This window comes from Pungitius pungitius, chromosome 1, assembly GCF_949316345.1.
Source record: "Pungitius pungitius chromosome 1, fPunPun2.1, whole genome shotgun sequence".
NCBI lineage: Eukaryota > Metazoa > Chordata > Actinopteri > Perciformes > Gasterosteidae > Pungitius > Pungitius pungitius.
This window is the reverse complement of record NC_084900.1, coordinates 14,949,349-14,966,707: the sequence shown is the minus strand read 5'-3', so window position 1 is coordinate 14,966,707 and position 17,359 is coordinate 14,949,349. Positions and strand designations below refer to the sequence as shown.

Below are 17,359 nucleotides of genomic sequence, written 5' to 3'. Positions count from 1 at the left end.
CTGGGAGACAGAGATCGAAGCACATGAAGGAGGAACTTAGCACGCGGGGGCTAACTAGAGCGATGTAGCGTTTGATGTTTTCTGATGGAGATCCTTTTCTTGGATGCTGATACTTTTTTTACAAACGCGCCACCTGGAACCCGTTCAGAAGCTTCCACCCGGATCCATCTACAACTGTTCCGTCCAAAAAGGTTCTGCCGTGAACCGTCTCTCCAGGTTCCATCCAACAACTTTCCATCATGCAAGAGTGCTAACAAGAAAGCACCAGAGGTGGCCCGAGGGGGGGGGGGTCATAACTAAACTCCAATGGTTTCATCTAGAACCTGCACATGGAGGCTCTAGCGAGAACGCTTTTATCATCTAAGGGTTTCACCTTGAACCTGTTTGAATTCCAAGGTTTCATCTAGATCACAATCCTTAAACAACTCTTTGTTCCAAAAATAGGATTCCTAATGTCTTTGTATCTTTGTATCAAGACACCTTGAAACCCCCTTTCCTCCAAAAAATGGTTCTGTGTGGAACCGGAACCCTTCAGAGAAAACCCGGTTAGATCTCTTATTTCCAAGAGTGGTTGCTGCTAACGTACGTCTGCACAGACCTGTATGTGGATGTGCTTCTGATCCGAGGAGCCCAGTGTTTGTGCTCAGGGTGAAGCAGTCGTTGAGGTCATGGTGCTGCGGTGTGTTTGGGGTGGGGGGGCATGTCAGGGCATATTAGACACACGCACATACAGTAGATTTTCACATAATGTTTAGTATGCTCACACACACTAGATGACCTTGTTTTTCAGAGCATGGGAGGGGACATAAGAGGATTAAGTAATTAAGGGTACACTGTTTAAATGTACAGTATATTAATATTTGTAATGCTTAAATCCAAACCTACCGTGTGATCTCCCAAAATCACGTGACACGTCGGGTCACTTATTTAAAAGAGACGATGATTCTTCTCGTTCAGCGTACGTAGGAACGCGTTTTGTCGTGTTTCTCTCAATCAAGATTAAAATGTCACGTCAAAATGCCGACGGGTGACCAGCTGAATTGAGGACTGGGAGCCCCCCCCCCCCCCCCCCCTCCCATCTGGGAATCATGTAAATAATACTGCTGCTGATGGGAGGACCACCCACAAACAGAACCCGGCTGAGGCTCATCTTTCCACCTCCACCCTGCGTCACATCACAATTAGAACTATCAATCTAGCCGCGGTGATCTTCAGATGATTCCTGTTAATGAGGAGCAGTGAGCGAGAGTGAACATGGGGGGGGGGGGGTCGGATGGTGGAGGGGGAGGGCAACTCAGCCCGCCTAATCCTCCCACTGGCAGACGGCAAGACCGGTTAGACATCAGGAAGCCCTTATGGACGTGTTTAGAGCCCTGCTTTTACCTTCGGTTGCCCACATCTGTCATTAATGTGAAGGGGACCTTCATGACCTTCATTCTGTGTGTTGTACAAATGGCAGAAATCTGTCATCAAAGTTCAGTGACTGAAACACTGCGAACCCGCTGCGTCCTTTGTTCGTGACATACTTTCCTCCTGACATTTGTTTAGCTTTAATCTGCCTTGTTCAGCTATAATCCATTTTTGTTAACATCCATTTTCCGGTTAACCCCCCCCCCCCACCCATGTTCAAAACAACCAATCCAGACCATTCAACATTTTTCCTACACACCTGTGTATCACGTTTTTTTTTTGTTAGTCAAACCAACAAAAAAGGGATCCCATGAGAAGTGGAGCTGCAGATCTAAAGAGACACTATTCAGGGATGAAATTGTTTAGGCCAAAGTAAATATATTTATTTTGAAGCTTTAGCAGGAATGAATGGTCCAAAAAAAAATTGAATTATTTTGTGTATATTAAGAAACATTTAGAAAAAAACCACTTGGCCACATTGTTCCCATTTTCTTCCAACTACAATCCCACACATTGCACTCTCCTCAAATAAAGACATTTCTAACACATTAGCATATTATTTTGTTACAGCCTTTTGCGGCTTACGTTAATTTCTTCCTCATCTTCATCCAATGGCCAATAAGGACAAAAAAATAGACTGACTTCAGAAACCTTTGCACATTTATTTCAAGGAAAAACAGATTCATCACATTTACAAGAGTCTGCAGACCCTGGATTTGGGGGATTTTCTGCCGTTGGATGAGCAGCGTCACTTCCAGGGTCCCTGCAGAGATGTTTGTTTGGGCTCCGGCTGGGCGACGGGACGCGCCACCTTCGGCATGATATTGTGCAGGATCCTGCTTTCCTCCAGACACAAAAACCCAGAATTGAGGCCAACTGCTTTTGAAGCCAAACAGACAGCTGGAGGATGAATGAAGCACAGGTTGTTTCAAACTGAAAAAACACCGGAGCTCTGGAGGTTCTTCAGAGACTCTCTGCGGGAACGCAGCACCTCGCTCGGCCTCTCTGAGATCTCATAGCAACAGGTGTGCGCGGTCACTCAGGTCCAATCCACTGAATGTACCGCAGGTGGGCTTCAGTGGCGGCGCAGGAAACCACGGGCCAGGAGCTCCATCCCTGTTGGCTCCTTCAGCGGCATTTCATGACTTGATCAATTAAGTAATTAAGATTTCCACCTGGAAAACGTTTGGCAACGTTTTTCTTCTTTTAAAAAGCTACTCCGTAAACACCTCTGTTGTGAGAGTGAAACTACTTATTTAGGTTGGGGGAAAAGAAAGGTTTGGGTTCTAAGAACTACCGAGGAGCCGCGAGCGGAGGATCTCTGGTTGTTGGTCCTCTCCTTCTCGCCTGCGGTCGGCTTCTGGTTGATGATTTCCAGGGATACCTGAGAATCTCGGAGCAGTGTTTTTTTGTGGGTTTTAGCACAAAACAGCTGTCCGCACAGCTGCAAAAGGCTCAGCCGGGTCCCTTCATGAGGTGCAGCGCATACCTGTCCCTCTCTATGCTGCTAAGTGCAGGTTCACCTCGGTGACCGTGATGATTAAATCACACAATAACCTCCTTCCTTTTTTTTTGCCAAATCCTCTTAACCAGGCTGTATTACATATCTGCCAAACAAAGACAACTCAATCAGAACAACCAACCAAGCCGGGCCAGAGCCCCCCCTCCCCCCCAGCTTGTCTGATCCCATTGCCGTGATTAAAATGAAAATGGAGCCGGGACATTACCAGAAATCCCATGTTCACCGTATAAGGAAGATCAGAAGTCTCTCTCTCTCTCTCTCTCTCTCTCTCTCTCTCTCTCTCCCTGTGTGTGTGTGTGTGTGTGTCTGTGTTTTGTGCGCCTGTGCAAAAGGGGATAATATGAATGTGTCCTGTGTAATTCCCTGGCTTGGATCACAAAACACTGTTTTGATGGTTTGGAATATTAATAGAAGAAAGATTACAATCGATGGGATTGGATTAGCAATATTTAGCAATTCCATTCTCCAAAAGTAATAAATTAATTTCTTTATGGGCAGTGTGTTTTGAGGAAAACATGTTTTTTATCAGCCTGCACCTGCACAACACATGTGAAAGCCCAAAACAACAAAAGTGCTTTTGGATTTTAGAGTATTAATGAATCCGGCATGTTTGAAACGTGAAATACAAGTCAGGTCATCTTCAAAAAGGGCGCTAGTAATTATTATTTTTACTACCAATGAATCTGCCAATTATTTTCTCAAATTATCAGAAACTAGAGGACGAAAAGCAACCGATATGATAAAATATCTGGTAGGAGTAGCAACCTGTCAATCCCACTAAGCCCCGCCCTAAAGCATCCCCATGTTTGACTCTAAATGGACCATAATTACATCATGGTCTATTGAAGAAGACTTGAAACTAGAGACTGAGGCCATAAAATCATGTTTAATGTTCACCGAGGGAATAAATCAAGAGAGAAGTAGAGTCATTTTCTCATAGACGTCTATACATTCCAACTTCTTCTGCACCTTTTGAACCCTGCGTAGATCAGACAGCTTTGACACTCACCGATGCTCACGCCGCTGTAGTGGATTCAATAAATAGGGTGATGGATTAGACTTGTTATATACCCATAATTCATATACAATATATCAGGGCGGTCTCTGTGTGTGGGTGAGTCTTCACTGCAGACCTCATGTTTCTCAGGAAAAAGATTTCCAAAGGAGCTATTGACATGAAATTTTGAACACGCTTACTGATATTTATTCAATACTTTGTTCAAAAGCCTTTGTTGGTAATGACAGCATAATGACCATGGGGGCTACATGGTATGATGACCCTTGGATGAATTATGCATGTTCATTGTACATATCAGTGTGTATATGGGGGGGGGGGGGCTGTCCTCTCCAGAAAACCCTTTCTCGGCTTGCAGTAAGAGGCCCGCTCCACATTATTGTTGCTCCAGTTCACTTCCTGGGATAATCCTTCGCACACCAGAGGGAGCGGCAGGTGACCCGGTCCAGCAGTGATACAGTATGGGGCTCCATTACACACACACACACACACACACACACACACACACACACACTTATGTACACAGATTCACACATACAGAACCATCCGTTCATGAGTAATATCAACATGACCCTTGCTTCACCCTTTATTTGCCCCCCCTCTCGACCCTTAGCCAAACATATTGTCGCCCTTCTGCCCCAGAGAGCGTCTTTCATCCATCGCCGCAAAGTCATCTCCGCCATTAACGGCGCCGTCTAATTAAACCTGTAGATGACAAACAAGTCGACACAAACACAGGCCCGTGCCCCCCCCTCCCCTCCCCTCACCACCTCACCACCCCTCCCTGCACCAGGTGACTGATGGGCGGCTGTCTGGGGTCCATCCTCTGGGCCGATCAACCTTGAGACGGGGGACCCGGGGACGTCTGTGGGACCCCTGAGATAAGGTTAGCCGTGATAATGAATAATGATTTATTCACAGTAGCCGCGGCGGTTACTAAAGTTAATTGATTCATTAATTGAGAGCAATATTGCCTGATGTTTTCATTGCCTTCTCTCACATGTCTCTTACTCCCTTTCCTGATATTTCTATTAGCAAAACAAAAGCAACGGGGTTTACCGCGGAAACAAACAAGAGGTGTTTTTCTGTTGTTTGACTCAAATAACAACCGGAGAACTGCTTCTGCAGATCATATCCGCCGTTATTATCCTCTTATTTGCATTGTTAGAAAAAAGAGGAATAACAAGGTAGTGTAGCGGTGGCTTATCTGCCTCCTAACTTATCCCCCTGTATTAACCGCTCTGGTGTTAGCATTAGCAGCCTTATGCTAACCCTTTCGCGTGGCCTGTGATGGTACAGACAGGGTGACAGAAATGAAAACGCCAGAGATGTCTTTATTAAATTACATTTTCTTTATCCACTACGCAGCGTCAGATTATCATTTTTTTCCTTTCCTTTCAATCACTAAAATCACCCAGTGGTCTGTCTCGGTGTTCTGAAGAAGCCTCAGGATGAAGAAAGAAAGAAAAAAAAACACATAAAAGCCAAAATCCATTTCCATATTAGAATGAAAATGAGTATTTCAGAGGAATTATCCCCTTCAACAAAACAGTATGAAATCCCTCTTATTCCCGCTAATCCTTCAAAGACTGTGATATTACCTGATAGGATGTTGTACAGTGTGAATACTATCAACAAGACACGCCGAAAATAATGTAAGCGGTCCCCGTTGTGGAGATTAGAGCCGCCATGTCTCTCTCCCAATTTATCTCTTCTCCTGAACGCAGCGATTGACCCGCACTGTCTTCCAGATTGAATTATAAACCCACTGGAAGCTACTCCTCCTGTTCTCCTTTTCCCTGATTCTCGACAATTTTAGCTGCTGCTATCTTGTTTTTTTTTTTTTTTTTGCAACCAAAAGTCACGCAGGAGGGCGGAGCTGAGTACAAAAGAAAGGCTGAATATCTCATAGGCCACCAAAATGCTACCTCCATCTCTCACAGGATCAAACGACTTTGAAATAGTCATTTTCCGTCCCCTTTCGGGATCGCCTTCGTCACCTGGCGAAAAAAAAAGACGCCGGGGTCCCGAGGGGCCGATGGACACTGAGCCGCGTCACAGTGAGAACAACACGAGCCCCGAGGAGCACAAGGCGCCTCGTGTTTGCACGTGGTAATTGGTCCTAGAGAGAGGAAAATCCCCGAGGCTGAGCCTTAGGACGCTCAAAGCCCCTCAAGTCCAGCTCTTCTCGGCTCAGAGCGCAGTGAACAGTGGAGTCGGGGGGGGGGGAGATTATCACAATGGGATGAAGAGGCCGTAAGAGCCTTTGTGGCCTCGGCGCACAGTGAAAGTTGCTCCGGCGCTCTCAAGCCCTTAAACTGCTTGACCTTAAAAGCTTTGTTTGTGAACTCTCTCTACGGGGAAGAGAGATGTGAAATGACAAGGAAACGGAGAAAAAGATAATACTACATATTAAATGAAGAAAAACAAAGCCGTGCGCGCACAAGGAGGACACAAACAAAACGCCGCCAGTTGATCCATGTCATCGCCTGGAGCTAAATCGCCATCGTCTTATTTCCACTTGAAATGTAGAAACCTGTGTTGCACCTTTCTCATTGGGCGCAGGGTTATTTTTATGTGTGTTTGTGCGTGTGTGTGTGTGTGTGCGTGTGTGTGTGGTGGGACCGACCGAAGCATTGAAATGACATGAAGAGTTATTTGGGCTGTAATGAAGCTGCTTAATGAAATCAGTGCCCTTGAAAGCTCTTCATCAATTCCAGCTCCCTCGCTCACTCGCTCGCGCCGCTCCATTCGGGCCTGTCAGCTAATCCGCGCGCGCCACACAATATTAATTAAACACAGCGTTTCCTGAAGTACTTAAGTGAAGCGCTATCATTGATAATGAGCAGGTTTAAAGGAGTCACATCCCTCCAAAATTACTTTTTAAACCGGCCTTATTAAGCAGAAAATGAGGCCCAAATCAGCCTACAAGCTCCTCATTAAAAGCCACTGATCCTTGGCCACGCGCATGTTCCAATGCTTTTAATTAGGCGAGCGCAAGATCGTCGGCGACAGGAAGTGCCATTAATCTTGTCTCTTCATTCAGAGAGGGGGGGGGGAGGTGTAGCATGTTGCAGCCTGGTGCCTCAAATGCCACAACATAATTAGAAAGTGGCATCGTTTGAGTGTCTTTTCATGGGGGGGTAAACTTCAGGCTGAAGGGAACGGAAACATTCCGTTTTTGCTAAGACCTCACTTTGTAATTACAAAACAGTCTTTTCATTCATCATGACTCGCACACACACACACACAGGATGAAATGCGTCTTCATTTCCTTCCCGTGTGTTTATGAGTCGCACTTGCGGCCCCGGCCCTGCCTGTCACACCTTCTCCGCATGGAGGATTATGGATGGCCAATTACATCGCTTTTGTCATTAATTAATGAGGATAACGAGCTCCCCCTGCTCCCCACAAAACCGCGGTGAGTCCTCAGCTGGTACTGAACACGGAGACGGGGTGCTCGGCCGCGCGCGCGTGTGTGTGTGCGTTTGTGTGTGGGTGTGGGTGTGCGTGAGGGAGAATCACAGAGTGCACGTGAGAGGAGAGGTTACGCTGAGCACAAAAAGCCTGAGCGCACAGACGATTGTTGACCTCGGGGCTTTGCAAGTAAATTTGTCCAGCGACTTGAAGTGTGTGTGTGTGTGTGTGTGCGTGCGTGTGTGTAAGAGAGTTTGCTCACCACCAGTCTCGTATCTGTGGGGGCCATTACAGAGATTAGGCAGTGCTACAGTAACGGATGCCCCCGATTGTCAGCTCGTATCCTCAGTCAAGACAACAAGCTAAAAGGGGAAAGAGTGTGAGTGAGGGGGGTGGCGGGGGGGGGGGGGGGCGCAGGAGAGGGGTCCGGGGGGGGAGGGGTTATGGAGTTTTTGAGAAAGTGGAGGTCTTGCAACGAAACCGGCACAATGAGTTTCTTCACAAGTAGGACGCCCCCCCCCCCCCCCCCCCCCCGACCCCTCGCCCCCCCACACGGCCCTGGTCCGACGCACGCCGCGTGGCGTCAGGTCCCTTAAGGCACAGGGTGCCTTTTAGGCGCAGGGTGCCCCGTGCTGACACGAAACGCTTTGCCTGACCGCCATGTTCCCTGAGATTGCGAGCCATACGAGCACAAAACAGTTTTACACACAAACAGACGTCCAAACCCCCCCCCAACACCACCACCACACCCCCTTTAGACTTCTGATTAACAAATGAAGGGCCCACGCAGCAACGTCGCCCCGAATCACATGGCTCCTCGGAACCGACTGACTCACCCGCTCATCGCTTCCGACAAGGCGGGGCTGCGAGGGCCGACGGAGTGTGATGTCATAGCCGAGTGGAGAAGTCGGGCGGGGGCATGGTTGATGGGCAGGTGGGGTCCTCACGGTGGGGACCTAAAAACACCGAGGCACCATCTCTTCCTCTTACGTCCTTTTCTCTCTGCCACCTCACACACACACTTGTTCGGCCCTATTGTGTCGCCCCCTCCCCCCCCCCCTCGAGATCCTGCCCCAAAAAGCAACCAAACCTCCTTTGTCACTATGGCCTTCAAAGCTTTGCTTCTGTGAGCACATTTTAACACAAAAAAGGACTAATGTTTCATAAACCCCCTTCATCCGCCACTGTAAGCATAATCAGAGCTGAAGTGTGTTCATTTTCCTCCGAGGCCCCCGTTCGTAAGCCCAGTGAGTGTGTGTGTGTGTGTGTGAGTGAGACAAAGTGCTACTATGTGCATCAGACGCATGAGCTCGCACATAGTGAGAACTTAATTAGAGAAAACAGCGCTGTCAGATGCATTAGGCAGAGGTACGCACTTAAGGGCATATGGTTTTAGTACCATACCATCGGGTCGGAGAAAACTCTGCACAAACATACCTCAAAGCGCCGAGCCATGCTAATGAAATCACTCCCTTTGCATCCCACTGAGAGCAAACACAAATGTTTACAGACATCACACAGTCCGTCCGCGGCGCCGCGCCACACTGTGCTGTGCAGAGAGCATTTGTCTGCACGAAGGACGCCGGGTAAAAAGAGACAAAAGGTGGCGGCGGTCCCTCCTTTGTTGTGTTGCTCCTCATTTATTCCCTTTGGTCTGGAGAAAATGGCGTCTCGCTACTCCCAACCGCTCTCATTTAGCCTCCACGAGCAGAATGGACATTCAGTAGATCACATCTCACTCCTCCTGTGGGCAGGTGTGTGAACGATGACTGACACACAGTTGTGGTTGTGTAAAAATGTGTCCTTGCCAGCGTCCATCGTCCCTCACAGATGTCCGCGTAGCTGCTCGTAACAACATCATGTTGCATTTAAAGAAATATCAAACATCTATATGAATGTTAAACAGAGGGGGGACATGCATCATAATTAATTTCTACTCCTCCTGGTTGTGTGTCTTTGTGATGACGAAGGTCAAAACAAATCAATTAAAAGCCACTATTTTCAACATGCGTAATTGTTTTAAAGCGTTGTATTATTTCTTTTCCAATCATAGACATTCAAGATGTTTTATTTGAAGTGTTTTGGGCACACAGGGCAGACTTCATGCATGGGGGGGGGGGGGCATACCAAGGGTACACGGAGGCATTGATCTGTTTGTTTTGTTGCATCCGAAACTCAACACTTGTTTGTACAGTTGTTGTTGTGTTGCTAAAAATCCCCTTGTTGTGGATTTTTGTTTCTTTTGTTAAAACATAATTAATTGAGTTTTGGACCAGTTTCTTTTATGGAAAAGCCAAGTTTTATTATTCTGATGTTGTGGATTGCAAAAGGGAAGAAGAGATATAAATTGTTTGTTTCATTAAGAAAAACTGAATTAAAAAAGAGACCATAGAAAGAGTAACATAAACACTTTAACACTCATAAAATTGTTTGAATATTCTGCAAAAGCCTAAATACAGGACGGAAACGTAGCCTCCACCTCCCATGATTCTCTCCTTACAGAGAAAGACAAAGGACGACGTTCTGTTTTAAGGCTGAAGGGTCAGTGAACAAAACCATGTGACCCCTGAAGATCTCAGCTCTCCCCTCAATGCCAAATGACACTCTGCCACCATGCACTCTGAAGGCCATTAAGATAATGAGGGGACACAATAAAACATATACTTCGGCAGCTCGCCTGTACGGAGGCAAAGTTACCACCCGACCGCACGTGCACAAAGAGAAAGGATGTCATTTGTGGCAATTAGGCTGCGCGGGGACTGATGGAGCGCAGGGCCGCAGACCCCGCCCCCCCTGCCCCTTCCTCGGCAGCATTTGTCACATTTCATCCTGGGCGCCCCGACCGACTTGCGGGGGCCTCAGACAAGACGTGTGTCATCAGAGGGCCAATTTGAGATGCCAAGGGGCGGCCCGTTGTTGTGACACGCAGCTAAATTGTAAGAGAGAGGCCGGGCTGGATCACTTACTCGCCCCGCACACGCGGCCCTGATCTGCATGCACGGTGTGATGTGGCCTAAACGGCGTCTCACAAGCCTTCCACAGATTTAAGGGGGCACCAGTGGGGAAGTGGGGATCCATTTTGGGTTCAGGATGAGAAAAGATGACCATGTTTACTGGTTTGAGAGGTTAATGCAATGACACAGTTATTCAGCATTAAATTGGACAAAAAGATTTCCCTTCATGGTGTCAATGTGCAGGCTATGAAAAGTCAAACCAGCTGTTTTTCTTTAGTTATATTGAGTAAATCCTAAATGTACATTTTGAATTTTTACTACAAAAAAAGAAGCACTAACATCTGACTGAGGGGAAGGCCGCTTCTATCAGACGAATGAAGATGAACTGATGAATAAACACCAGCTTCTTCTTATTTTTAATGCCCCCCCCCCCCCCCCTTGCTGCCTGGGTTAAAGCCGAGCAGCGAGACAGGAGCTGGAATCGTGTTAATAGTATGTCCAGAGTGCGAGAGCCCGCGCGCGATCACCCAAATACCCAGAGACAGGTCGCACGTGCCCCGGGCGGCTCTCGCGCCCTGACCCCCCCAGCGCCACCGACCCCGCGCGCGCGTGGCAAACCGGGCCCCACCAGCGCCTCTGAGCTCGTTCAGACCCCCGGCCCCCGGTGCCAAGAGGCTAAGGAAAAGAAAGTGCCCCCCCCCCCCCTCCCCCGCCCACATCCCCTCTTTCTGAGAGGGGCGCGCGCGGGGAACCCGAGATCTTTTAGCAGCGTGAGAGGTTCGATATTTTCGTTATTATTGTTAGAAATATATATTTTTATTTGAATCTTTTCTAAATTACGGCGTGTTTTCCTGCCGCGCTGAACGTGAATTAGCTGCTAGAGTCATAAACTCTGAAATATCCACAAGCTGAATAAAACAAACTGATAAATTACGGAGCTTAAAGTCGTTAATAAATGTGAAGAGCTGTGAAATTCTCGTGGAAATGAAGCAAATCGGGGTTCAATCATAGATATGTGTTTTTAATTATAAAGACATATAAACAATATATGAAATCCATGTTGCAACACAACCAGAGACGCCTCTTCAATAGGCTGCACTTATATAACCATGAGAATAGCCGGGCTCGGAGCAAGATATTTTCCACAATAGTTGTACAATACAATCATGTGAGATGTGCAATAACTTAAAAATAATGGTAATAATCATAATTATAATAAAAAAAACAATTGTCAACACATCCTTTCAGAAAATATACCAGCCAACATCACATTTGTTCCTCGCGCACATCAGTCAGTGGAGGGAAGTCCTTTCACAATTGTTGTTTGGAAAGCGGAGATAAGGTCATTTCTACTTTTAATGTTGTTGTTGTTAAATGTTGCATAGCTTACAAATAAGATCAGCTAACCTAATCCTGCTAAAAATGTACCCGAAGTCATAATTTGGACATGGCCAGTTTAGTGTCTCCAAAGTGACTCCATCTTAAGGCCCGACGTGTTTTTTTTTTTTATGTGGCGTTTTGTCTAATCCCAATAAAAACACTGCAGTGTAATGAACCACATTATCCTTCAGACTTCAACTGGTTTGATTTTCCATGGAATGATTTTTTTTGTTTAAATAACTTGAGGGGGAAGGGAGAAAGGGAGGGAGAGAGAGATAGAGCGGGGGATATCGACATGTTTGGGTAAAAGTTCGGGCGAGAGGATGAAAAAGCCCAATCAAGGCTTGTCGTTGCAGTGTTTGAAGAGACTCGCCGGTGTCCCGGAATAAGTGGAGCACTTTTCGGCGCAGGTGGCGAGCGCAGAGCCCGAGAACGGGTACACGGCCGCCTGCCCAAAGGGCGCCAGGGCGGCGGGGATGGGCGAGGTCATGCCCTGTCCCTGGTTCAGGTACGCCACCAGCCGCCTCATCTCCTCCAGAGCCTGGGCCTGCATGAGGATGTAGTTCTTGGCCAGGAGGAGGGTGGCTATTTTGGAGAGTTTTCTCACCGAGGGGCTGTGCGCGTACGGGATAACGGAGCGCAGGCCGTCCAGCGCGTCGTTCAGATCGTGCATCCTCCTGCGCTCGCGCGCGTTGATGCTGAGCCGCAGGGACCGCTGCTCCTTGGACTTCTTGGCGAGGGGCCCCCCGGGCTTGTCGTCCCCGAACGGCGAGCCTCTCTTGCGGGACTCGAGCGAGTCGAAGCCGTCCTCGTCGTCGCTGGTGTGCTCCCCGCCGCTCTCGTTGGACTTGGTCTTCTGCCCGGCGAGGAAATCGGTGGCCGGCGTGAGCGGGAACCGAGCGGGACTCCCGGGACCGTGGCCCGGGCCGAATCCGAAAGCCGACTGGCCGTAGCGCTGCGTCAGGTCGAGGAGCGCGTCGTTGCTGATGGACTTGAGCAGGTTCTCTTCGCTGACATTCATTTTTCTTTCCCGGGAAAAACAAGCCGCCGAGCAGGACTCTTCCGCCGCTTCCTCTGTCCTTTATCCCGCTCCTCTCCTCTCCTCTCGGCTGCACGGACTTCTGGGAAGAAGGAGACTGGTGGGTCTGAAGCCTCTCCACGAGCGTTCACCTCCTGTGTGCGCTGCGCTCCCGCGGTGTTGCGCGCATAGCCCACGCTCACCAGCACTTCTCCTTTTAATTGCGCTCGCCGAAAGGTTCTCTGTGTTTTCTCTCTCGCGCGCGCGTCTTCTCGTGCCCTCCCCCTCGCCTCGGGCAGGACTGTGACTCGCGCTCTGCCCCGCTCGCAAATCAGTGCGGGAGCACGAGGAAGCCCCCCCGCGGGGATTATCCGCCCGTCCAATCAGGGGGGCGTTTTAATTAACTGGGAAAGAGCTCGCGCCTACTCCCAGTTTCAAGTGTGATAATTGACGCGCTGCCCAGTCACAGATACAGAGATGCTGTATTGTTCACTATCACTAATCACCTTTAACCCGTTTTTGTTGGAACATTTCAATGAACTCGTCATTTAAAGACGTTTAGGTGGATGATTTGCAACAACATGAACAACGTGAACAACACGGGCTCAGAAGTACTCACCTGCCCGGGAGGGATCTCTGGATTAGAGAACAGTGCAGGCAGCTTTCACCACGTTCCTTTGGTTCCGGCTGTGCAACGCTCCATTTATTTGCTACTTCTTTTGTTGTTGTCCGTGCTGTTTTCACATGACAGACATGTCATAGAGGCGGACAGAGGTGACAGCAAACATCTTGCAGCTTTGCTTGGTTTGTCTGATGTGGACAAATCCACGAGCTCACAGAGGAAGACATGCACCTGCATGCTACAAAGGATGTGTAATCAACAAGTCATTATGAAGTGCTATTAAAGCTTTAGAAGATAATATTAGAGGCTATTAATGGCTAGCTTTATTTTTTTGAAATCTGCATCAACCAAACATAACGTCAGATGGTACATGAGCAAGAGGGGTCAAAGTTCAAGGGGCAGTTTTATGATAAAGTGGTATGTCCCAATTGAATGCATACTGCACGCATTAGTGCAGCATTAGAATAAAAAAACAAAGTGAACTTTTTGGAACCCTTTTAAAAGTGTTTAAAACGTCACTTAACTGCATTAAATATGATAGCACAGTCTCAGGTTAATGACCCAGTGAGTCTCACATCGCAGAGACAATATCAGTTTATTATGAAGGACATTTGTTACTGTGAGAGGAGGGTAGAGTATCCAGAGAGAACATTCAACCTCCACAAGGTGCTGGCGGGTTGGAACCCAGAATCTTGTTGTTAGGCCACCACCACAACACTGCAATAAAACATGATCCTTCTCATTGTAATCTTTGTTTTGGGACGTAAAAGGTCTCTCGAGGCTCAGGAACACACTTCCTGAGTATGACACGTAATAGAGAAGCTAAGGCTGCCCCTCAGTGTCCATTATGGAGCATCACACTGCAACGAACTGAGCCCGAGTGTCAGAACTGCTGCCTGCAGATCAGGGAAGTGATTTAGACGATGCTGCCCCCTTGTGGCCGTGAAGTGCAACACGATGATGTTAACAGCGCATGCAATGACCTCTGGTGACCTTTGGGAGGACCACAGCCTCATGAAAAACCACCGTGGGGTGACCGTGGACATGCAGAGGACGTGGCTTTGCTTGGTGTATTGACATTGAGGGAGGGGGGGGGGGGGGTGACTGTGCACATACATCATACATCATTAATATAATTGTTCTCATTGGATCCACCAGACTTATCTTCCCAATCATTCCCAGGTTATTCTGTTGAGGGAGCACAAAACACTCAGATGCCCCATTTTATTTAGATTAAAATGGGTGTAAATTGAGGGGAGACCTGTGGGTTCCACATGTAACTACTGAACATTATTCAGCAGCCAGCATGATCCAATGGTACCGATGAGCTTTATTTGACACCAGTATCTATCCAACCTCATCTTTAAGGGACTGAGCCCACACGTTGGAGGGTTTCTTGTTCATCGAACATTTGAGTCGAAACTACATCAGACACAAATGATCATCCAAGGAAGATATAATATTACAGCATATTCATTCAGTGAGTAAAGCTCTATGTGTTGGTACTAGGGCCAGGACTCGATTATAAATATTAATCTAATTAATTAGAGGCTTTCTAATTAATTAATCGAAATTAATCGCATAAATATTTGACCTGAGAACAGTGAGAAGTAATTTTTTTCACATGGATTTTTATTTTTGATCAACCAATTCCAGCAGACAAGTGTAGCAATAGCATATTTAGAAATATAGTACTTTCAGAAATTCATGTAGCCTATAGGTAAGTAGACCTTCTGTAAACTAGGTTTTTTTAAGTAGACCAATACTTTCAAGTACATTCAGAACATTGGTTATTTTTCCAGACGTGGACTTAGTTACCCTGGTCCTTAAACCAGTCATCTGGTGCAGTGTGGGTTGGGTGTGGGTCCTTGTACCTGGAGTCGGGCTAACATCCACGCTAGCTGCTAATTGTTTTGCGTTGAGGTGATACTTGAGGCTCGATGCGAATTCCTTGTTGCACAGCTTGCACACAACCATGCTCTTATCGACGCTTCCATCCGTTCGTTTTTTATAATAAGATTTCCCATTCACGGGGCCAACCGACACGGTCTTGTCAGCTTCTTCGTTCATGTTCACTGTGGTTTGTTGTTGTCTGAAGTCATGAACGCTAGTTGGTGCTCCAGTGTAATCGGTCCGCCGAAACTCATCCAGTGAGAAACGGTGCAAAAAATAAGTGTAAAAATGCATTAAAAATGTTTAATGTATTATTTTTTGTGTAATTAATTAATCTTAATTCACATTGTAATTAATTAATCTTAATTAACGTGCTAAAGTCCCGGCCCTAGTTGGTACTGATCCTCTTCTGCGTTATTAGTTTTCAGAGTTTTGGGTTCTGTGCTGCTGCTTCTTACGTTGGCTTGAAAGCCACTGACACCATAAAGATGGTCAGACTTTCATTAAAACAGACATCTTACTTATTCAGCTCCTCATGACTCAATCACACAATAAAAGATCAGGTTCTTCAGATAGTCTTCATACCCTTTACATTTCCTGGAATACCCCTTTATTAACGTTCCACCTTAAACCCTTCCACATGGTTTTTATATAACTAACGTGAACGGTTATATTGTGAGCCATCTGTGAAAGATTTACACTCAGAACCCAACACGAGGTTTGCTAGAACTGGCTCCAATCAAAACCCTAATGTTGGGTTCCATCCAGAACCTTTCCAGAAGCTTTTCACGGGTGCCAACAAGAACGAGAGGGTAGAACGCGAAGGTTGAATCTAAAGAATAAATCATGATTAGCTAATATGGATTTATAAAAAGGGTTCTAGAGAATCAAAGGGTTTCAGGCAGAACCTCAGCCCAAGAAGAGACTGTTTGGTACACTTATTACCACTTATACCATTAAATAGTTTACTGGCTTTACTGGTATATAAACCCTACACAGCTCTTTGATGACTCTGACCTGATTTACACAGAAATGCTTCTCAAACCACTTGACTGGTAGAATTGATTGTTATTGACAGTAACGTGCTGAGTGATACATCCTTCATATGAATGGATTTCAATGCTTTCTGAATCATTAAGCCGAAAACAGCCGAGCAAGAAATCAGAACCATGGCATCGATTGTTCAGGAACGAGCAGCGAAGCTGAATGCATCCACGGAGGCGTGATCAATAACGGCTGAATGAGAAGGAACAACAAAGGTTTGAACCGAATGTGACGTAAACCCCAAAAAGCGCACAAACAATCTATGAGATTACAACTCAACTCCAACAAAGACTAAAAGCCTGATAATAACAAGGCTCTGAGAAAAACCCAAACTAGATGGATTTGCTTTTCAACATTGCAACTGAAAGGTTTTTAAGCGCCAATAAAAAAGTCAATTGACTTTTATCACAACAGACTTTTTGATGAGTCATTGCAAGCGCGTTGCAGCCCGTTCACAGCCCAAAGTCGGCTTTCTACTTCCGCCGAACGCATCCATGCCAAAACACCTCATTTTCAACAAGACCACAAAGTCCCGCTGGCTTTTTTCTAATCATGACCGCTTTGATCTCCCATTTTACGACATCCTGCTATGACGTTAGCAGAAGATCCTTCCTTAGATGGTTGCTTCTGTGTGTGCTACCAGTATTCAGACTACAAGTATGCGAAGGGATCTACGGATGGACTGTATAAGGGGATGTATGTTTGTATAGTAGCTCTGGTATAAAAGTATAAAACCTGTAGCGCTTATGTTTAGGCTTATGACGAGTCCCAAGAAAAAGGTATAAAGTCCATGGGAAAAGTTTCAAGACAACACTGCAGCAAAGAGTTCTTCCTCAATGTGATCGTTCTCCATCACACACTCAGGAGCAGGTCCAACACTTTGTCCAGCAGGTGGCAGGAAATGTCTGCGAGTGGAAAAATGAAACGTTTCAAAGACATAATGGACAACAAACTGTTTGAATAACACTCAATAAAAACCATTTTGCACATTTGTTTGTCATTACATTGGGTTTATCCAACGATCATGTTCATGTGGCGCCATAACGTGTCAACGAGATGCACACTTAAGAGAAGCCGAGAGCAC

General features: G+C 46.7%; 1 protein-coding gene across 1 annotated transcript; it reads right to left on the bottom strand.

The window, feature by feature from the left end:
- Positions 1–11,323: 11,323 nt before the first annotated feature.
- On the bottom strand, positions 11,324–13,058 carry bhlhe23 (basic helix-loop-helix family, member e23). Its single transcript, XM_037481096.2, has one exon. The coding sequence runs from the start codon at positions 12,717–12,719 to the stop codon at positions 12,036–12,038; it is 684 nt and encodes a 227-aa protein (XP_037336993.2). The 5' UTR covers positions 12,720–13,058; the 3' UTR covers positions 11,324–12,035.
- Between the last annotated feature and the right edge of the window lie 4,301 nt (positions 13,059–17,359).

Coding starts and splice junctions, on each gene's coding strand:
- bhlhe23 (XM_037481096.2), bottom strand. CDS start 12,719: ATGAATGTCAGCGAAGAGAACCTGCTCAAGTCCATCAGCAACGACGCG.